At 38.9% G+C, this 22,724-nt stretch overlaps 2 protein-coding genes across 39 annotated transcripts in view; one reads left to right on the top strand and one right to left on the bottom strand.

Annotated features, from left to right (window-relative positions):
• Nucleotides 1-22,724, bottom strand: part of LOC137124436 (uncharacterized) — a 274,410-nt gene that overhangs the window by 166,099 nt on the left and 85,587 nt on the right. For 11 of the 38 annotated variants that reach the window (XM_067499386.1, XM_067499397.1, XM_067499381.1 and 8 more), the window contains 6 exons: nt 21,789-21,962; nt 20,734-20,907; nt 20,034-20,207; nt 16,813-16,989; nt 15,443-15,619; nt 14,746-14,916 (listed from right to left, as the gene is read on the bottom strand). The exons of 9 other annotated variants lie outside the window; for them this stretch is intronic. In XM_067499386.1, the coding sequence (XP_067355487.1) occupies nt 14,746-14,916; nt 15,443-15,619; nt 16,813-16,989; nt 20,034-20,207; nt 20,734-20,907; nt 21,789-21,962 (1,047 nt within the window). 18 more of the 38 variants (XM_067499409.1, XM_067499403.1, XM_067499413.1 and 15 more) reach the window with 9 other exon arrangements.
• On the top strand, nt 6,262-11,243 carry LOC137124494 (uncharacterized). Its single transcript, XM_067499570.1, has 6 exons — nt 6,262-6,979; nt 7,366-7,467; nt 8,032-8,349; nt 8,668-8,719; nt 8,828-8,869; nt 10,044-11,243. Exons 1-6 carry the CDS (start codon nt 6,811-6,813, stop codon nt 10,102-10,104), a joined length of 744 nt encoding a protein of 247 aa, XP_067355671.1. The 5' UTR covers nt 6,262-6,810; the 3' UTR covers nt 10,105-11,243.

The raw sequence follows: 22,724 nt of genomic DNA, 5'->3' as shown, positions 1-22,724 counted from the left end.
AACACTGACTCTGCATCAAACTTCAGGTTTCTGCCTCCTGCTCTGTTCACTCTAAACAGAGGCTGAACTAACTGAACACTTTCAGTGGTTTTTCTTACAGGAATCATGAGTCTGAGTTGTTCATACAGATCATGTCTCCTGGCTTCATCTTGTTAAATGAAAAGGTGGTTTTAACATTAAAACCATTGATGGAGAAACATATTTAAGCAACACTGTTTAACTGTCCCTGTCCTACCCACTGCTGATCACCTGGATCAGGTGTGTTCAGTCCCTCAGATTCTTAAACGAGGGGGGAGTGTGGAAAGATAAAGGAACAGTTTGAAAACCAGCAGGGATGCAGCCCTCAGGAATCAGCTTTAACTTAACTGATGAGAAGCAGCACATGAAACCAATACATCCACAATCCCCCAGTACAGCCCCCACCAACATTTCCATTTCTTCACACACAGATCAGCATCACAGCCACATGGAGTTTGAACAAAAAAACTAAACCCTAACAGAAGTAATAGTTACTGTTGTGTCACATTTGCTGATGTGATGGACCATGTTAGGTTCATCACTATATGCAGAGTAAAGACACAGAGCCAGAAATTAGAACTGGATCAATGTGATCAGAGAAACATTTTTTTCATTTGTCTAATTATTTCTATCACTGTTTATTAGCTATAAAAAAGAGGGTGTGTGTGTTTCACCCAGACAGTACGATTTCCTTAAGATGATTCTTCATTTGTTACACGATCACACTTCACTGTAGTTGGCTCACTAGTTTCAGAACTGTGGACCAGTGGGAGACATTTTTCACCTCAAACACAGTCTGGGAGACACTGCTGACTTTTAGTCCTGGCTCCTTCTATGCATTACGTAGATACACAACACAGAAAAGACTGAAATAAAAAGGAAACCACTAAGTTCTGTTATCCAAAATATTCAAAGCTATAAGCCATAATATCCCTAATGATGCCACAAGGGCCCTATGTTGCTGTATATATATGTCCAAACGAAGACGCTGGACACGTCCACAACACAACCGTGACAAACAAGTCAACCAAAGAGACACAACACAGACAGGAGCAAACACTGCTGGATGTGGACTCAGTCACACATCCTGATCCAGCTTCTCTTTGGTTCTATAGAGCTCATGTTGGACTGTTGGACTGATGTTGCATTAACACTCACCCACATTCAGCCTCAGATTTCCTGTTGTTGATCGATTTAAAATGGAGTCTTGACTAACTGCGCACTTTCAGTTCTGTGCTGTTCTTCCCCTAAAAGGACAGGAAACCACAGAGTCACATTGAGGAAGAGCAGAGCTGCACTGAGCTGCTTTAAAAAGGACAAATGAAGTAGAGCTCAGGATTAAGTTAGTGTGTCTCAAACCTTTTAGAGCTGGAATCAAGACGTGAGCAGAAACACACGGCTTTTTCTGTACCGACCATCGATTTTATAGAGGAAATATTCTAAAGTGAAATTTCAAAAGCTCAAAGTGAAAAACAAGGTGAAACAAACCAGCCAGTGAAGTGTAGCCCGTCTACTCTCTTTTACGTGTATGAGGGGCCCTGAGTTCTTTTACTTAGCTCTAAACACAATTTGAATTACTTGAATATTTTTTATAGTATTGAGTTTCACCTCTAAAAGCAGATTATTACTAACTTCAAATACATTAGTTTACTCCCCTTTAAGAAACCTTTTTAGAACTATCTGAAATTATTGAAGCAATAACATCACAAACAGTTATAGTTTAAACTCAAATCCCTATTTAATTGAAAAGTAAAAATAAAAAGATATATAAATATATATAATAACTTAAAGTGTTTACATTCCTTATTCCCAAATAAAATATATTCTCAAATATATGGCACAGTATCAAAACAAAAAATACATTTACCCTTCAAGGCTGTTTAACCTGAGTCACAGATGTTTAACTGTCCTTTTATCAAAAACTCAAACAATTAATAAAACCAAAAAATAGTTGCAGGCCTGAGTCGGTGCTGGGGGCGTTGGGACCAAAACCTCAGTGGCCGCTTCACTCCAACAAGAGCAACAAACAAAATAAAATGCGATACCTTTTTCACAGGTGAGCGATATGTCCAACCAATCCTGCGACTCCCTCTGTCATTGTCTCCGAGTCAGACGACTGTACCAACCAATATAACAAAATATACAATTTGACCCAGTTTTACTTATTCATTTGTGCATTTGTAAATAATTATTTATCTAACAAACTTTGTTTATTTATCTATTTAAATCACTTATTAATATATTTTAAATATTTAAATTTATCACTGGGTGCAGTTTTTACTCGTGTCGACTCAAAATGGCGTCTGAACAAACTTCCTGAAACAAACCACAAAGTTTGTTTCAGGACGTCACATGACTCATCTGTGTGTTCACATATTTTAACCACGACATGTTCTGACTGTCGGCTTTAACGTTGGGACTGCAACCATTTGTATATGTAACCCTCCATTTTATGGACTCAAAAGTATTTGGACAGTAGGATGCTGAGCTGTTTTATGGGCAGGTGTGTTTTTATTCCCTCATTAATGCAGAGACTGAGTTCACATATGAAACATTTCAATTTGCAGCTACATTAAAACAAAAAGTTGATCACATTCAGAATGAGATTTCTGTCATAGAGAAAAGAATCAAACACCCGTCATGTTGTGACTGTGACTCCACTCAGACTGTGGAGAAAAACTTTTCTCATTAATAAACTTGTTTTATCTCACAGGCCAATTTCAGGGAAACTCTCAGTCCTGCAGGGCTGAGCTCAGATTAGGAACTGGGCTGTAACAGGATACATTTACTCAGTTCCATGTACTTCAGTAAAATGTGATTCACTTTTATTGAACTTTTCTAGTAAAACATGATTGTAGGTAACAAAAGGACAAATGCAGCAGCTCCACCTTCTGTCCAAAGCTACTAACTAGCAGCTGAAGTCAAATCTCCATCTGTGTTTAAATCCTTCATGTTCACTGCTGTGTGTGTCTTGTTGTTGCTGTCTGACACACACTCATGTTCCTGCAGCTACAGCTCACTGCAGAAACACTACAACACTCTGGACCAGTGCTGATGGATTGTGGATCACATATCTGGGCTTATTCTGGGTCTGATGTTATTATCAACAATATTAAAACTGAGGACACCTTCAAACCAACACAGTAAACTATGAAACACCTCGAACAACCTATAAAAATGTAGAAAATGTTTGAATATTTGAAGATCAAACTAATCAATTTAGTATCTTGTAGTACTTTCAGTGTCCTGTTACAACTAAACAGAACTAAATCACTAAAACTAAATCAAACCAAAGAACAAATCAACTCACTGTGATGTTGCTGAACACGATCCAGACAGAGTCCGAATATAAAAATGATCATTTCACTTCCATCACAAATCAGTAGTTTTACTAAATATTGTGTTTTAGTGATTTGGACAAGAAGAGACCGTGGGACACGTCACGTTCTACTGTCACAAATATGAAACACAAAGACTCCTAATTCAAAAGCTGAAAAGCTGAAGCCTCATTTTTTGACTCTGGTCGTACATGTAGCTTGTTCCAAAAGGCTGATGTTCTAATGTTCCAACATCTGTCATGCAGAAGGTGCAAATATTACAGTTAACGTTAAACTCATGATGAAGAAATTCCTCATAAGCTTTTGGGGGAATGGGAAAAGCTAAATATTTGGTCCTAATTTGAATAATATCAGTTTTAGAGTATTCAAATAAGATGGAAGTTTCTTCTTACAGGGCAGGAAAACACTCCATGTCAAGCGTTGCTCTAATTACTTTGTTACTGCATCTTTTCTGATCAGGATTGAAATTTGAAATGAACATAGCTGCTGGTGTGTTGGTTGAGAACGTGAATGATGGGATGAGCAGATTTTTGTGAATTAATACGAGATGTCGTAACAGGATTATCTTACAGCCACACTGCTCTGATTTTTCTGTCCCTGTGAGGACAGAACAGGATCCATCTGGTTTGTCACATTGACAGTTTTTTATTTATTATATTTTATTATTTTAGCATTGAAGTGGTTTATGCACAAGCACTGGATTCACTGTGTTTAGTTTTATAACATTTTTATCCCAAAAACATGTAAATTGTGGAAATTTTAAGCTTTAATATAAATTTACATGACAGATGTGTCCGTGTGCCAATCATAGTTCACATCAGTGGTAAATCTGGATGAAGTATGAAGCCACAAGTTGTACTAGATGAAGAGCTGAATGATCCGGCTCAGTACAAGGAGCTGGAATTCACGGATTAAACCTTTGGGGATCAGGACAATTATACTTTAAAGTGTCAACAGTAAAACTCATTATGCAGAAAGGCCCATGTACTTGGAGTATTTCTATAAGTGATGTCATCTGGAGGCGTTTTCAGCTAAAAGTAGAGAGATATTTTAATGTAGGGAAGTCAGAGGGCACTTTAATGGCATTCATGTTCATGTACTACCCAAATAAGAACCACAAGAAGCAGGTTCAACAGCAGTGAAGGTTCCTTTAATTGGACAAACCTAAACATTACAATAATCGTTCCATTACCAGTCAATGTTCAGATGATAAGTGGGAAATTTGCAGAGCTTTTACCTTTAAGAGATGGTATTTGAAGTAACTGGCAGTTGTTTGAGTTGTGTTTCAGGGATCTTTGCTTTTTGAAATGAGTTTTTCACTGTTTGTTCTGTTGGAGCTGCAGTGCCATCACATGTCCACACAAGGACACTGTTGTTCACATGGTTTTAACTGCAGCTTAACAAGCATTTGTGATTTTTAGCACAGAACATAGACAAAATGTTTAGGGAAATTTAGATAGAACAGATTTATTTGATCTTTACATGTTGCATTTTACCCAAGTGTTTGCTTGTTGGATGGTTGTGTGTTCATATAACAACATATGTGAGTCATGCAGAATGAAACGGGGCAGTAAAATTGTCCCTTTTAAAAGTTTTCTGTTTCATTAAAATTGATCATTAAACTGATCAAATCCTACATATGCACACTTCCCCAGAAACAGGTGGCAACATCATCAACCCTGATAACACTTCTCTAAAAGAGAATATTCCCCTTGAAACGTCTCAATATACTTCACAAGGGATCAAACTGTCCACTAAAAGTGAAACGAGTAATTAAAAAAGACACAATTTATAGCAGAATTACAATGTGATAAAACTAGTTTAAAAACATTTTGCAGTAACTTTCTTTCTTTACCCTTTTAGTGACATAATACAAGATCTGGCTTTGTCTGCAACGCAAATGTGATATTCTTTGTATTTTTTTGGAGGAGGAGGAGGAACTAGCAAGTAGAAGTGAGAAAGCTCTGTTAGCTGGATACAAGGCTCTAGGATCAGCAATGGGCAATGGAGCAAGTTCGGTCCAATAGCATCTAAATTGAATAAACAAATAAAAATCTGTGTATGATAAATATTACAGGCATGTGTGCGAGTGATGTGGATTTTCTGCTTTTACTTGATGTGTTGCAGTGTTGCATAAGTGGGTGGCAGGTATATTAATTTTAAAGACACTTTGAGACTTTGTCTAATGAGTGTAAGCTGTTAGACTGGTTACTGGTTCTTACTGTTACTGCTCCTAGTTGTTACTGTGATGCCTGCAGAGATTGTGCCTCTATAAAGAAACACCTCTCTAGCTATGCTGACCTTAAAACTCTGCTGCAGCTTGTTGCTGTGTCTGAAAAGGTCAATGCTGCTTGCACACAGACGGCCTGCTAAAAGCATTAAAGTAGAGGAAAAGTTGATCAAAAACTGTTCACATCATTCAGGCCACTCTGGACCAAGTGGGGCCAAGTGCCTACAGCATCCCTGACACCTCTTTGTGCTCTGTAAGCAAACCTGAAGGGATCCACTTCTCCCGAGTTTTCACCTAAGATCTTCTCATTAATAATCTTATCAAATAGCTACACGTTACATTTCTAGGCCTGTATGACATGACTAGTGTTTGTCACTGATTTTTCCTGTGGAAATGAAGAAATCTTTCAGCTGAAGACACACTGTGCTCATTCTACACAGACCGTGTGATAATAGTTACTCCTCATAATCCTGTCGCCTTCACAAACACATTTTATATGATACTTGTGTGTGTGAGTGTTTTAAAGAGTTCATACAATGAAGAGAAATAAAAAGGAACAAGTCTTGTTATTAATCTCACTCTGAAGAAGGCTGATGTTGTTCTTTGTTCACGTTAGGTAACATACCTACATAATTGTTTAGTGAAATATTTGCATGTTAGCCAAAGATAAATCACTCGTCCTAGATCACGAACACATCGCTGCAGGTGTCAATCATGGAGCTGGTTTTACTCTGCTCGTCGGTCCTGAGAACAAATAAATGAAAAGCTTTTTTTCTGCCAGCTCATGGGGTTATTTTGACATGAAACCGCAGCCGAACATCATCGTCCATCACTGTATCCTACAATTACAGATGATGTAATATTTACTACTGACCACCCCCTGCTGGGTCTCCCAGCTGAAGGACAAAGTAAAACATCTACAAAGATGGAAAGGTTTTTTTTAAAGTGATGCTAAATATGTGAACAGCCACAAAGAAGGAAAATGACAAAGATGCAAAACCACCAGAAAAAAGTCCAACAAAAACTGCACATTTCACATCATCTTTCATCCAAATGAAAGAAATGATGTGATAAAAGCTTCTTCTGCTTTGCTTTCATGTCGTTGCTTTGCTCTCGTCATTGTTCTTTCTCTCGTTAGGGAATCAAGGGAGTGGCCATACCTCAGCAGATCACGGCATAGATGTGTGATTTGTCACTGGAGGTGCTTCACACAGTGTAGAAATCATGACATATACGCTTTCAGAGTCAGAGAAGATCGTTGGAGTCAAGATGAAGATACTTGTGCTGTTTCTTCTGGCATTGCTGGGCTGCAGTGTGGTTGAGGGGAGTGATGAGCCTGATTGTGACCTGAGCATCTTTAAAGAAAAGAATACAATCCAGTTTTTTTTCAACTGTAAGTGAATATTTTCAATATATGCCATCAATAAGATACATATGCATGACACGTAAGCACAGTGTCAGGGCTTCTAATCCATCTTGGGACCTCATCTCTTTCTTTGGAGGCAGCTGTAACTCTGTAAGGCAGTTGGCAAGACACTGAAAGCCAAGTTGCTCCCAGTGGTACGAGCAAGCAGCTGCCATCATTGGTGTGTGTGTGTGTGTGTGTGTGTGAATAGGGGAATGAAGGAACATTAGAAACTAATATGTTCAAATCAATTTAATTTGCTCACAGTTTATAGCACAAGTCCACTTTTTTAATATTCTGCTAAAATTCTTAAATCTGAAATTAAACTTGTTTCACTTTTAGTCAAATCAAACTCGTGCTGTTTTTTCTGTCAGTGCTCGGCCAAAGTGTGATTGACGGAAGGAATGTGTCAAAATGTGCCCTGCTACGTATTGAAAACCTGGGAGAGAAGTTTGTGATCAACGAAATAGCCAAGTGTAAGTAAATGTTGCATTTACATCATAAACACTGAAGCTTAATGATTGAAAAATACAGAAAATATATGCTGTACATTTACATAACTATGCAGGCTACATATCCACAATGTGCTGGGTCCAAGTTTTCTTGGGTGGGTCAGGTGACAACCTTCCATGGCAGCTGACATCATGTGTGAACTGATAAATGTGAAGCGACATTGTAAACTAAGCAACATGCGGATGATCAGTTCACTTTCATTGAATTTGCTCACAGTTCGTAGCATAAGTCCACTTACTTTGATCTATGATAAAAAAAATGCTGCTTAAAAACAAAACCACACACGTTAATAACCACGTTATTGGATCAATTGCCATGAAATTTGATACAAAATACAGCATTGATGTTTCCTGTAGAATGAAACTTAATAAAACCCTGTTGACTAGTTTGATAACAGTGGTTAAAGTGTCAAGAAAGCAGGACATTAGTTTGACATGTACAGAATTATCATATAACAAGAAGAAACATATGGAGACATATGGACACATCTTCTCAGTTTGGTTTTCTCTTTTCTCTCCTGTCTTCAGATGTCTGTCAAATGGCAGAGAAATCACGTTTTACAACCGATGCAGTTGAGAAGCCGATCAATGAGGAGCGCAGCCTTTTGAAACAGCGAGTTGCGCAATTGACTAGAAGAGAACCACAAGCCAAAAAGTATTCAGATATCCACAGAGAAGCACACATAGCAGCCAGAAAGCGTGAGCCGAGCGTAAAAAGTGAGGCACACATATGTCTAAAAGTAGGAAAGACCTCCACCGGCCACCGGTCTCCAAGTGATGTGGCTACTACCTTCTGCAGCAATGACAAAAATACAAAGTCCAACGTCTGTGAGATACCATGTAACGGTGAGATGCACTTTTACTTACTATCCATTTTTGTTGGGGATGAAAAAAAGTGACAATTTAAAAAAAAGCCTCACATCACACCACCTGATGTTGGTTGAGCAACAGTTAGACTTATGTGTAGAGTGGGAGACACTGTTTAAAAAGAGGATTCAGAGGGTCAGTTAGTCGTCTTTGAACACATATGGATTTGATAAACGGCCATTTAATAGGATGAGAACATCTGCCACTCACACACTACAGTAAATGTGTAAGTGTCCACTGTGTGTGTGTTGGCGACACTTAACAGGAAGTACATTTTACTCTTCTTCTCTCCTCCAGACCGGATACAAAATGACCTAACCTGCTTGCGGGAAGTGTCCACCGTTCTTATGTAGGTACATTTTTTCAAATTACAGGGTTCATCAAATGTCAGACTGGCTTCTGCACTTATTTCCACTGAGAACTGAACTTAGTGTAGTTTTGATATTTTTCCTTCAAGGTCCAACAGGATTCAGAGTTTGACCCACCACACAGCTCAAAAGTAAGTTGACCCCATTGATTATTATATTTGAAAAACTTCTCACTGTTGAAGGCTGAAGAGTCGTTGAATAAAGAAATAGCATTCAAGTAGATATGGAGATGGCTGTTAGTGAACATTCATGAGGCTGTTTGCATGCAATAAAAACAACAAGAATAATAGCATGTGATGAGAGTGACAGGCTGTCAGAGGCCAGAGGACATGGACAGTAGAGTCTGCTGCTGGCTGGAAAACCAGTGGAGCCTGAATATGAGAGTAGTGCAAGAGAACAACTGGTGAATAAAAGTAAAATCACAATTAGCTGGAGGTCGAAATCATGATTTGAGACCAAACAGGAGAATTATGGATGTAGTGAGAGAGGACATGAAGTTAGTTGGTGTGAGAGAAGAGGATGCAGAGGATGCAGAGGAAGCAGAGGATGCAGAGGATGCAGAGGATGCAGAGGATGCAGAGGAAGCAGAGGATGCAGAGGATGCAGAGGATGCAGAGGAAGCAGAGGATGCAGAGGATGCAGAGGATGCAGAGGAAGCAGAGGATGCAGAGGACAGAGTTAGATGGAGACACATGATTCACTGCTGAGACCCCTGAAAGGGAACAGCCCAAAGGAAAAGAAGATTTGCTCAATGCAGGTTAAAGTGCATTAGGACATCAGAATCCAAAGTCCAGAGGACGTCCAATGATGAAAACTAGTTTCAGAAACTGACTATCCAATCACAGTCCAAGTTAAACTACAATGGACATTTCCACACAGAAAATGCTGTGATTGCTAAAAACCAGCTGCTGCAGCTGCTCACGAGTGGAAGCAGTGGAAAAGAAATGGAAACAATTGTTTGCAATTGATTTTTAAAAATATTTCATAACTCTCCAGCACGTAACATGTACCAAGTTTCAGAGTTTTGAAGATCTGATGATGGAAACATAAGCCCCCTTATATTTCTCCCCAGTGGAGAATCCACATGACATTTTGCATGTGTGTTCAGGATAGTGTTTGCACGTATGTGTAAGAGTTATTGGAAACTTTTTGCCCACAGCCACTCAACATCTAACAGCCTGTAGGGGGACAACCATAAGGACATGGACAATGGACTTGGCCTCCCTGTGTCTAATACAGCACTAATAATGAGTGAATGACTGTGTTCACGATACCTTAATGATTTATTTTTCTGTTTTCTAACAGGCAAAAGAAGTTTGAGCTGCGAGTTTGCAAGGAACAAGTCATTGAGAACATCAATGAGTAACTGATTTAGGAAGGATGACAGTTTTTTTTTAATCAAAATGTTTTTTATGTTTTGTTTTTTAAAACTCAAACTACAGACGACAAAAACTAAAGCAAATTGTAGGAAAAAATAGTTTGTATCTCGCCTCCTGTTTTGGCCCCAAGTTATTTTTTACCTGGTTAAACATCAGGGTAGGAATCTCATGGAGTGATGGACACACACACACACACACACACACACACACACACACACACACACACACACACACACACACACACACACACACACACACACACACACACACACACACACACACACCATCTGAATGAACCTATTCTGATTTCTAATTGAACAATTAAGGAACTAGTCTTTGTCATAAGGGTCTGTGGCCAGTGGGGAAAAACATTTTGCTTTCAAAAGGATCAAATCCTCTTTTTGCAATAAGTGTTGTGAAACGTCTACTTTCAGTGTGTCATCCATCACCTTCACTCAGACCAAATGATCAGGTCAACAAATCTAAAACGGGGAATAAATACGGGCATTAGCTTTCTGAACGCAGCTGTGGTTTGCAGTATTTGACTGTACTTGTAAAAGGTGATTACTGTGAATCAATAACAGTACTTTACTGTATATTCCAAATGTAATACTGTAGCTAGACCTTCCAGTAACACTGCATTTCCAGTGTTAGTATGATCTACTGTACAAATGAATGTAAAAACATTTAGAAATGGCTAGAAATACTATACTATGATTGACAGTTGTACAGCTCTTTACAGGTAGCATCCTTTTCAAATGACAATAAATACCAGGCTAATAAACTTACTAATCAAGCAGAAATGTTTGCACTTCGGATTGGAAACTCCAGACAAGTACATTTCAGGGGACACTGTGTCGTCAACGCGTTCTCATCCCACAGACGTTTTTGCAGCCTTCTGTTGTTTCTGTAGATGATTGTAGTTTGTGCATGACTGTGATTCTTTAACAAATGTGAAACACAACAAAATAACACAACAATATCGGCTTAATTGCTTTTTTGTGAGAACTTAGTTCAAGTGTTTCTAATCAGATTGTTGTAGAAGTTGTTTGATTTGTGCTCTAAAAGTGAATCTAAGGAGGAGTTTTAGTGTGTGCTGCTAACATCTGTGGGCCTTTTGAAACCTGCAGTATGTTGATTCACTACATGTTTAGTATCAAAGCAACAAGTAGTTTTTCTGTGATTCTTAGCACAGAACAGCCAGAATGTTTTCATCATTTATCTTTATGGAACTTCTACAAGTGGTTCTTCGTGGCCTTATTACTCGTGTCATGTAGGAAAAGAGGACGACATTCAGTCACTACATGTTTATCTTAACCATGTGATCATGACTGTAAAAAGACAAGTTGCCTCTAAAGACGTACTGCAGAGCTTGTGTTCTTGAATCCTTTCAGTCCTTCCAGAGGATTAACCTGTAATTCTACACACAAAATTACCGGCTGCCATCTTTTGACCCAAACATTTAGTTTGTTCACTGTATCTCTTTGGAAACATGGGATAAAATGACTCTTTTAGCATCTGAAGAGCCTCTTCGCTGCTTCGCCTGCAGTTTCTGTGAGAATGGAGCTTCCTTAACTCAACTGAATAAATAATAGGTGAGAACAGGGCAGCGTGGTGCTGGGTACAAAGTTTTACAAGTTGGAACTATACAGGCGAGCTGATGATCCAGCTTCCACGAACCACGAACAACGAGTGTAACAACAATCAGTCCCACAACAACAACCACTACCTGAATCCACCACATCTCCGTCCTCGTCTTTGTCCCTTTCTGGATCCTCATCGTCTGCTTCACTTGCGACCACCTCAGGAGCAAAAGAAAAGGAAGCAAACATGGAAAGATACAGGAGCTCTGACTGCAACTATGGTCGCTCTGTAATTGGTCTTCAGGCCAAGGACTGATGAAGATGTCTTCATATGACAGAGGTCGTGGAGGAAAAGGATACTGTGGACGATGGAGAGGCAGAGGACGAGGACTTGGAGGTGGCTGACGTTCAGTAGCTGACATTGGACAAAAGACTGAGGAGGACATAGACCCAGAGACTGTCCTTTGCCAGTGGCAAACTGATGGGAGGAGGAAGAGCTGGTGCTCTGGTGACAGTTGCTGGTGGCTGATCAAAAGGAGGAAGGTAACACACACTGACACACACTGCAATGAAGACATGCTCACACACACACACACACACACACTGGTTTGCAAACTGCAAGAAATGCTCGCTCAGACAAATGCAATGAAAACTGCTTGATAAAGCTCACACATGCTGGAAGAGATTTGATTGAGCATCGTGTTTAATATCAGAGCTAAATTGAAACCACCTGAGGTTTAAATGCTGAGGGAGAAAGTCAATTTCCTGAATACACTCTGAAAGAGGAAGATCAAGAGGTGACATGTTTGCTAGAGAGCAACTAGATTAGTATTAAAAGTAAGTCAAGTTGCAAAATGAGTATCTGACTCAGTCATTGTCTTCAAGTTTTCAATCATGTATCATGTTGTCAAAATTATGCCCCATAAATTTGACATATCTGACGATGAACTTGTGGATCTGTTGCACGTCTACATCAGAAGAAACACAAGTGTTCAGTATTCTCTCTTCCTGGATGTTGAAGCTTCTTTACTGATTCCACTTGAGGTGTCTAAGAGCAGATATTGTCATTTTTAACATTAATAACACAAAACAGACTTTACTTATTCTAAAAACACATTTATTTTTTTTCAGCTATTTATCTGTTAATAATATAAAGATAATGAGAAACTGTCTATTGTTGCTAAACAGAGTTCAGAGAGAAACATTTCACTTTAACACTACATCACTTAAACAGAAATATGAATTTCATCTACAGTTATGTTTTCAACAGAACTAATGTGCAGAGACAGTTTGTCTTCAGAAGATCTGAAGGAATCAAACAAGACAAAGTCAAATCCAGGTGGAGGTGGAGGAGGTGGTTGAGTGTGGAGCAGAAGGAGTGGAGGAGTCTCAGTGTGTCTGCAGAGACTGTGTAGAAGGACAGAGCAGCAGCAGAGCAGATCCAGATCCACTGCTGATCCTCTGTCAGATCCAGAGGATCACACAGGGATGATGGTGGACTTGACATTGTGTCTGACAGTGGAGCTGTTCTCAGAGCAGTTCAGACTGCAGCACTGAGAGTCATCTCCACTTCTTCTGATTCCTCTGTCAGTCACTGCTGGATGAAGCTCTCCTCTCCACTCTACCTCCCAGTAACATGGTCCAGTCAGAGCCTCTCTGCACACAACATGCTGCTGCTGCAACATCTGGATCATCAGGACACAGAGAGATCATCACTTCCACCTGTAGAGAGAATGAAAGAGAACAGAGGAGATCAATGATGTTTCCAGAGACTCACTTCATCATCTGTCAGTCAGCAGAGGTTCTGGTCTGTACAAAGACCACATGGTTACTAAATGGAACCATGGTTCTTTGATTTGCAGGCTTCAGTCAGACTGATCTTAGAGCTGTGACAAAGATGAAACTGATCAATAGTTTAGTGTTGAAATCAGATCAGATTTGAGGAATGAGGACCACTGTCTCTATACATGTTGTGAGGCTGTCAGCTGGAATCCAGCTTTATTTCCTGTCCACATGAAGACAACAACAACAGTCGTCTTCAAATCAACTCCAGCACATGATCACAACAAGCTTCTGGCTGACTGTTGTCTCTGTCTTTCTGTCCAATCCTGAAGCCTGTCCCCATTCTCCTCTCACAGCTTCACTGAGGAAAGCAGCCACTGAGAAGGTTGGAGCTTTACAGGAAAAACTGGATCTTTGCTTTGATACTAATTGGGTTTAGTACAATACTGCTGAAAGCAGCATGGACTGACTCCAACCCTCTACTGACCTCAGTCTCCAGTCTACAGTGTGGACTCTCCACAAGATCAGACAGAAGCTTCACTGATGAATCCTGCAGGTTGTTGTAGCTCAGGTCCAGTTCTCTCAGATGGGAGGGGTTGGACTTCAGAGCTGAGACCAGAGAATCACAGCTGATCTCTGACAAACTGCAGTGACTCAATCTGCATAAAGAATCAAAGATGTGGATCAAATCATTAGTAACAATCAGATTTGTCCTAATCAATGGTGTTTTCTCTAAAATGAGCAAAACTAAAAACAATTTTACTACTAAAATATTATGAACAAAAACTATTTGAATCCCAAATTACAGATGTTTCTTGAAAACTTTGCAAAATGTCCAGCAGAAATGTGAAATAAAAACAATTTTCACTTCATGGACTGAAACATGAAAAAACAACAGTTTGATTCTTTAAACATTTTTCAACTTATATGACAAGAAAATTCACCTTTCTGAAAAAATACAACTTTTTCTATGAATAAAATCAGTGATGACAGCTCACTGATATGAACTGGAAAGAAAGAAATAATGTTTTATCTTCATTGAGTTTATGTCAATTGATTTTTGCCAAAAATATTAGTTGATACTTAAAAGTTCTGAAGGTTTTATTTAAGTGAACTCACAGAAATAAGTATCACTGAACAAATAGATGAAGTTTTAGTCCAATATGACCTGATATCTCATGACAAAATGCAAACACGAAACTTTCAGTTTAGTTCATTGATTTTGAGGAATAAAGACTCAAAAGTATCAGTCAGTGAACTGACCTCAGAGTCTCCAGTCTACAGTGTGGACTCTCCAGAAAACCACACAACAGCTTCACTCCTGAATCCTGCAGCTTGTTGTCACTCAGGTCCAGTTCTCTCAGATGGGAGGGGTTGGACTTCAGAGCTGAGACCAGAGAATCACAGCTGATCTTGGACAAACTGTCCCTCAATCTGAATGAAGAATCAAAGATGTGGATCAAATCATTAGTAACAATCAGATTTGTCCTAATCAATGGTGTTAGAGGGACTTTGTCCTTGATTTCTTTCCTTTTCTCTGCACCTTCCAATCCCACTCTGCTGCTCCTCTCCACATTTATTCCACTAAAATCAAACAGGATCAACTGTCTCTGCTTCTTGACACAGTTGGCAGTTGGATGCTTCTTCATTAGCTTCAGTCAACTATTTAGTGCTGTGTGTCCTGTTCTTAACCTGCTGATTCTTCTCTCCTCCTTCTATTTGCTCCAAGCTGATTCTCTGTTGCTGCTTTATACAAGTGTCTTCAATTCTAAGTCTGACAATCAAATGTCATTTTCACATTTTTACATCGGATTTTTCGACACTTTCAAAACTTCCTTTCAACCACTGAACAGTTTGAATGTGATTTGAACTCAGAAACATGAACCTGTCTGTAGTTTAGTGTCACCACAACTTTCACATCATTTTAATTTCAGCACACAACTAAAAAATGGTGTCTGACCTCAGAGTCTCCAGTCTACAGTGTGGACTCTCCAGAAAACCACACAGCAGCTTCACTCCTGAATCCTGCAGCTTGTTGTTTGCACTCAGGTCCAGTTGTCTCAGATGGGAGGGGTTGGACTTCAGAGCTGAGACCAGAGAATCACAGCTGATCTCTGACAAACTGCAGTTCATCAATCTGAATAAAGAATCAAAGATGTGGATCAAATCATTAGTAACAATCAGATTTGTCCTAATCAAATGGTGTTTTCTCTAAAATGAGCAAAATTAAAAACTACTTTACTGCTAAACTATTGTGAAAAAAAAACTATTTTAATTCCAAATTACAGATAATTTCATGAACACTTTGGAAAATGTTCAGCAGAAATTGGAAATAAAAACAATTTCCACTTCATGGACTGAAACATGGAAAAACAACAGTTTGGTTCTTTAAACATTTTTCAGCTCATTTAACAAGTAAATTCACCTCTGTGAAAAAATACAACAGTTTTTCTATGAACATCAATGATTTCAGCTCACTGATATGAAGTAAACAACAAAGAATATTGTTTTATTTCAGTTTTTTGTTGTGATAAATCTGTAGTTAAATTCAAAAATTACCTCAACATTCTTTACAATTTGAGATCTGAAGGTTTAATTTGACAGAAAAATGACAAATGACTAAAAATAATTAGATGCAACAAAACCCAATATTTGTCTGACATTCCCCAAAATGTATTGATCATCTTTGATTATCCAGGACTCTGCAGCCAAATGTCTCATCCAATCTGAAACGTGAACACGTTACTTCATCATGTTCAGTTTGAAATTCTTTTGGTATTCAAAGCATTCAAAGCAAGTATTCAAAGCTCTGCATGGCCTTGCTCCTGCATAACTGGCCAATTTGAGCCTTTATGATGTTGCCTCCCTCATGCTGTGATCTACTTCAGCTGCTGAACTTCAACTCAGAACCAGAACTGAGACTCTGGACTGAACTTCCCTTTCACATTCACCAACACAGTTTCATTGAAGAGTTAAACATGTGTCTCTTTAAGGTTGCAGATCCATTATAATGCAGCTTTTCACTGACTGTAAAATTATTTTAATAAGGATTTTATTGCTGTTCTAAAAAGAGTTTGATTTTACTGCTTTTACATTTTTCTCTTTGTATTTGCTTTAGTTTGGCATTTTTGTCTTAGTCATTTGTTAAGCAACTTTGGACACTTTCTAAAGAAATGTAGGTTTATTATTAATACTTTCACCTGAAACTGAAGAAAATATTTTTAGTCTGTTGAGATAAGAAACATTTAACTTCACAGTGTAATTGATTCATTAATGACAGTTGGGGAAAAAACTAATAAAATCTCCAACAGTATCAGTCAGTGAACTGACCTCAGAGTCTCCAGTCTACAGTGTGGACTCTCCAGAAAACCACACAGCAGCTTCACTCCTGAATCCTGCAGCTTCCAGTTTTGACTCAGGTCCAGTTCTCTCAGATGGGAGGGGTTGGACTTCAGAGCTGAGACCAGAGAATCACAGCTGATCTCTGACAAACTGCAGTTGATCAATCTGAATAAAGAATCATAGATGTGGATCAAATCATTAGTAACAATCAGATTTGTCCTAATCAATGGTGTTTTCTCTAAAATGAGCAAAACGAAAAACTATTTTATTACAAAACTATTGTGGAAAAAAACTATTTGAATCCCAAATTACAGATAATTTCATGAAAACTTTGGAAAATGTTCAGCAGAAATGTGAAATAAAAACAATTTCCACTTCATGGACTGAAACATGGAAAAACAACAGTTTGGTTCTTTAAACATTTTTCAACTCATTTAACAAGAAAATCCACGTTCGTGAAAAAATACAATTGTTTTTCTATGAACATCGATGATTACAGCTCACTGATATGAAGTAAAACAACAAATGTTCTTTGTTTTTATTCATTTTAATCACTTATTTTAGTTTTTATTGATCCAAATCAGACATCATACAGTATATGATTTACTTTCTGATCTGTTACATTTCCCAAATATTATATTGTGTTTAAATCTCATAGTCTTTATTTCATACAGCATAATTATCAGCTGATAGTGTGATACTATTTTATTTCTTCTTGTCCTGTGTTATATTCGGGAAGTTAACACTGAGACACATCATTTCTATTCTGCACAGTTGGTCTGATGATAAAACAAGAAACATTCAACTTTAAAATGCACAAACCCCTTTTCCAGAAAAGTTGTGACACTGTAAAAGTTAAGGAAACAGATTTGAAACCTATTTGATTCTAAATAGTACAAAGACATGTTGAAACTGAAACATCTGATTGTTCTGTATTTGCCAGAAACATATTTCTAAAAAGTTGGGACAGAGGCAACAAAAGGCTGGAAAAGACCAACAACAGCAGTCAAGCTGACCCAACAACACATCCTACACAATCAGGGGCCACTGCATCAAGAACACACATGTTTCTGTAGTGAAAGTCACTGCGTGGACTCAGGAACCTCACAAATCCACTGTCAATGGACACAGTTTGTCTCTGGGAAGAAACACGATGCAGAAACTCTGTCTCCTCTGAACTCAAGCTCATTCAAAATGGACTGAAGGGAGGTGGGAAAGTTTCCTATGAGACATTCGTTTGGCCAAATTTCAAAGAAAGTGCTTTAAAGTGAATGACAGTGTAGCTTTTAGTACGGTGGCCCTGAGAGCTCAAAGCACTGCAATTTGAGAAACAAGCCAACAGCCACCACACAACCAAATGAAGAGCTTTTTTTAAAAAACACACATGGCTGGGACACACTGGAACCAAACGTTTGTGATGCAGAAAGTCACCGACTGTCCCCTGAGGAGGTTGGATGGAAGTTTAGGGACAATTTATTAAGATGGGGTCACAGAAATTTTCCAAATCACTGCGTCCTGGTGGATCAGTGGGTAGAGCATCAAGCTGGGATATTTAAGTCTCCCAGTTCAAATCCCAATCCATGCACCAGGTGTGTCCTTCAGCAGGACACTCAGCACTAGCTCCCAGGTGTTGCCTGTGGCTGCCCACTGCTCCCCCAGGGGGATGGGTTCAACGCAGAGAAGCAATGAAAGAGCTTCTTCTTCCTCTGACTCTAGTAACTTTGTGCATCACAAACCTAAGACAACAGCAAGCATGTCCATCAGAGATGGGACTTAAGGCTCTTTGAAGGGAACTGGCTGTTATGGCTCAGAGCTGCTCCAAAAACAGCTCCTTGTTCCTAATTTCAATATTTGTAGAAGAGGTGGGGGTCACTGGGTTCACCTAAGAATTCACTCACACAACCATATGTTAGATTAGCAAGATTTCTATCACAATCAATCCAATTTATTTTGCTCAGTGTCACTGCTCTGCACTGTAACATCACGTGCATCCAGTTTCAGGTTGAAGACACACACACACACACACACACACACACACACACACACACACACACACACACAGAGACCAAATCCTTCCTGCAGGGTTTTGTGAAGCTGTGACCATGTCTGTGTTTTAGAACTGAACCTTTTTCTTCTGTTATTTCTGCTTTGTTCCCACTAACGCTGCTTCCTCTCATTCACTCACTATGTCCCTCAGTCAGAGAGGACAGAGCAACTGGACCATGCACTTAGAGACGCAACGGACAAATCACGCTGTAATCAAAGAAACTAAGTCCACAAGGTCTTAATCAGATGGTTGTCACTGTTCATGTAAAGGGGAGGTGCAGGTCATCTGGGCTCCTGTGTTGTGTCTTATTGCAGGACATTTCTATACGTCCTTGTGTTGTGTCCAGACCATATGAGCGGTGAGAATCTCTGCTCCCCACTCAAACCCACACCAGGCCACTCAGCTGATTGTCCCTCAGATTTCACCCACTCTGTTGGGTTTTTAAGAGAGAGGCGTCTTTTTAAATTCCAACATGAATCTTTACTCACTGTAATAATGATCATCAACAGTTCACCTGTATGAACTTGAAGCTCCCTGTTTAAAGTACTTCAGAAACTCCATTATTGAGCTCACAGTGACCAGTTGCTTCAGGCTCGACGGGTGAGTGGAACCAGTGCAACACTGGAGCTGGTTCTCTGTTGGGTTTTGTGTTCTTGCAGCATTTTTTTCTAAATGCTGCATCTGTGTTGTTAAATTGATGAACTTGTTTTCTTCTTTTCTTTGTGTTTTGTTCATTTTCACATTTTCTCAAATTGTGCTGCTTTCAGATCTTAGCACCACAGTATTTTAATTACAAGGTACTGCAGGTAACTGGTTGGTTCCAGTCCACATTAAAGCAGCTGGTCCTGTTTGTACCCAAACACATAGTTTGGATGAAAAAGAGCTGATGCAGCACAGTGGTTAACATGTCCCTTTTTAAAAATGTGCTGCTGGCATCAAATTCAAGATGAGCAAATATTAAAACAAACAAAAAACAAATGTATCAATTTCAGTATTTGATATGTGTCTTTGTTCTATTAAATATAAATATGATTTGCAAATCATTGCATTGTCTGTATTTTCATTTTACACAGTGAACCAGCTTTTACTGGAAACTGGATTTATAATTAATTTACTTCAGTTGTGGTGTAAAGATCTAATTAGTATCAGTCAGTGAACTGACCTCAGAGTCTCCAGTCTACAGTGTGGACTCTCCAGAAAACCACACAGCAGCTTCACTGATGAGTCCTGCAGCTTGTTGTAGCTCAGGTCCAGTTCTCTCAGATGGGAGGGGTTGGACTTCAGAGCTGAGACCAGAGAATCACAGCTGATCTCTGACAAACTGCAGTCACTCAATCTGCATAAAGAATCAAAGATGTGGATCAAATCATTAGTAACGATCAGATTTGTCCTAATCAATGGTGTTAGAGGGACTTTGTCCTTGATTTCTTTCCTTTTCTCTGCACCTTCCAATCCCACTCTGCTGCTCCTCTCTACATTTATTCCACTCAAATCAAACAGGATCAACTGTCTCTGCTTCTTGACACAGTTGGCAGTTGGATGCTTCTTCATTAGCTTCAGTCAACTATTTAGTGCTGTGTGTCCTGTTCTTAACCTGCTGATTCTTCTCTCCTCCTTCTATTTGCTCCAAGCTGATTCTCTGTTGCTGCTTTATACAAGTGTCTTCAATTCTAAGTCTGACAATCAAATGTCATTTTCACATTTTTACATCGGATTTTTCGACACTTTCAAAACTTCCTTTCAACCACTGAACAGTTTGAATGTGATTTGACCTCAGAAACATGAACCTGTCTGTAGTTTAGTGTCACCACAACTTTCACATCATATTAATCTCAGCACACAACTAAAAAATGGTGTCTGACCTCAGAGTCTCCAGTCTACAGTGTGGACTCTCCAGAAAACCACACAGCAGCTTCACTGCTGAATCCTGCAGCTTGTTGTCACTCAGGTCCAGTTGTCTCAGATGGGAGGGGTTGGACTTCAGAGCTGAGACCAGAGAATCACAGCTGATCTCTGACAAACTGCAGTCACTCAATCTGCATAAAGAATCAAAGATGTGGATCAAATCATTAGTAACAATCAGATTTGTCCTAATCAATGGTGTTAGAGGGACTTTGTCCTTGTGTTATTGTGGATCATCAGAATGTCAGACTTCTACAGACATCATCCAAATGTCAGCACAACATTCATACACCTATTCATGTCAGCACTGATTCAGAACATGCTGCTCACCTCACTCACCTCTGGAATTATCAGACAAACATCAAATCACATCTGACAGACTAAAAACTTCCTACAATACTTTGACTCATCAGGGAAATGGATCAAACTTTAAAGAACCAGAACTGATCCAGTATAAAGGTCTTGCTTGGTCCTGGTCTCTGTCCTGCAGATCAGCTCAGAAAAATCCAAAACTAAACACAGATTCAACTGAACAAAAACTATTTGAATCCCAAATTACAGATGATTTCATGAAAACTTTGTAAAATGTTCAGCAGAAATGTGAAATGAAAACAATTTTCACTTCATGGACTGAAACATGGAAAAACAACAGTTTGGTTCTTTAAATATTTTTCAACTCATTTAACAAGAAAATTCAACTCTATGAAAAAGTACAACTGTTTTTCTATGAACATCAATGATTACAGCTCACTGATCTGAAGTAAAACAACAAATGTTGTTTGTCTTTATTCATTTTAAATAAAATATTAGTTCTGATGATTCTGTTTATTGTTGTTAGAAAAATACATTTAAATGTAACAAGCAAACATTTTATCCAGTTTATTTAGGAACAGTGAAAAATATAAAAATGATTTTTTTGAATGTGAAAATGAAAGTTTGGAGTTGAATTAAATATTTAATTAAAGTCGTGGATTAAATATATAAAATCTCCAACAGTATCAGTCAGTGAACTGACCTCAGAGTCTCCAGTTTACAGTGTGGACTCTCCAGAAAACCACACAGCAGCTTCACTCCTGAATCCTGCAGGTCGTTGTAGCTCAGGTCCAGTTCTCTCAGATGGGAGGGGTTGGACTTCAGAGCTGAGACCAGAGAATCACAGCTGATCTCTGACAAACTGCAGTGACTCAATCTGCATAAAGAATCAAAGATGTGGATCAAATCATTAGTAACAATCAGATTTGTCCTAATCAATGGTGTTAGAGGGACTTTGTCCTTGTGTTATTGTGGATCATCAGAATGTCAGACTTCTACAGACATCATCCAAATGTCAGCACAACATTCATACACCTATTCATGTCAGCACTGATTCAGAACATGCTGCTCACCTCACTCACCTCTGGAATTATCAGACAAACATCAAATCACATCTGACAGACTAAAAACTTCCTACAATACTTTGACTCATCAGTGAGATGGATCAAACTTTAAAGAACTGATCAGCTTTGGTTCCAGACCACCTTAACAGGGGTGGCCAGACTGTGGTCAGCACTGATTTCTGCTCCTGGTTACTGGTTGTGTCTCTACACAAAGTGACATCATCAAGAGATTGGATGATGGTGTCACAGACAGCAGTAGCTGTGGAGGCAAACAGTTTCTTACCGAGTTCTGTGGATGTAGCCAGACTTTGAGAAACTTGTTTGATGAAACTGTTTCTGAACGTGTTGGAAATTACTGTTCGTAAACTTGTATTGTGGAATTAGTTTGTTATCGGCTAAGTTGAGAAACAAATCCAATAAATGTTCAATGTGAACTAATTGTTGGACCATCAGATACGAGTAAGATACCGACATAGAGGCAGAGATTAAAACTCTGCAAACCAGCTGTGAGGACATCAAAGATGTGGACCAATGAGGCGGTAGAGGAACTGGGATGTTTTTAGGTCTGTCACTAA

Source organism: Channa argus, chromosome 3 (genome assembly GCF_033026475.1).
Source record: "Channa argus isolate prfri chromosome 3, Channa argus male v1.0, whole genome shotgun sequence".
In the NCBI taxonomy this organism is placed as follows: domain Eukaryota; kingdom Metazoa; phylum Chordata; class Actinopteri; order Anabantiformes; family Channidae; genus Channa; species Channa argus.
Note: the sequence above shows the minus strand (reverse complement) of the source record. Positions and strands in the feature narration are given on the sequence as shown.

Excerpts from the sequence above, each read along its gene's own strand:
- LOC137124494 (XM_067499570.1), top strand. The coding sequence starts at position 6,811 with ATGACATATACGCTTTCAGAGTCAGAGAAGATCGTTGGAGTCAAGATG. Across the intron at positions 8,350-8,667 it reads CTGTGAGATACCATGTAACG|ACCGGATACAAAATGACCTA; the intron begins GTGAGATGCACT and ends TCTCTCCTCCAG. Across the intron at positions 8,720-8,827 it reads GAAGTGTCCACCGTTCTTAT|GTCCAACAGGATTCAGAGTT; the intron begins GTAGGTACATTT and ends TTTTCCTTCAAG.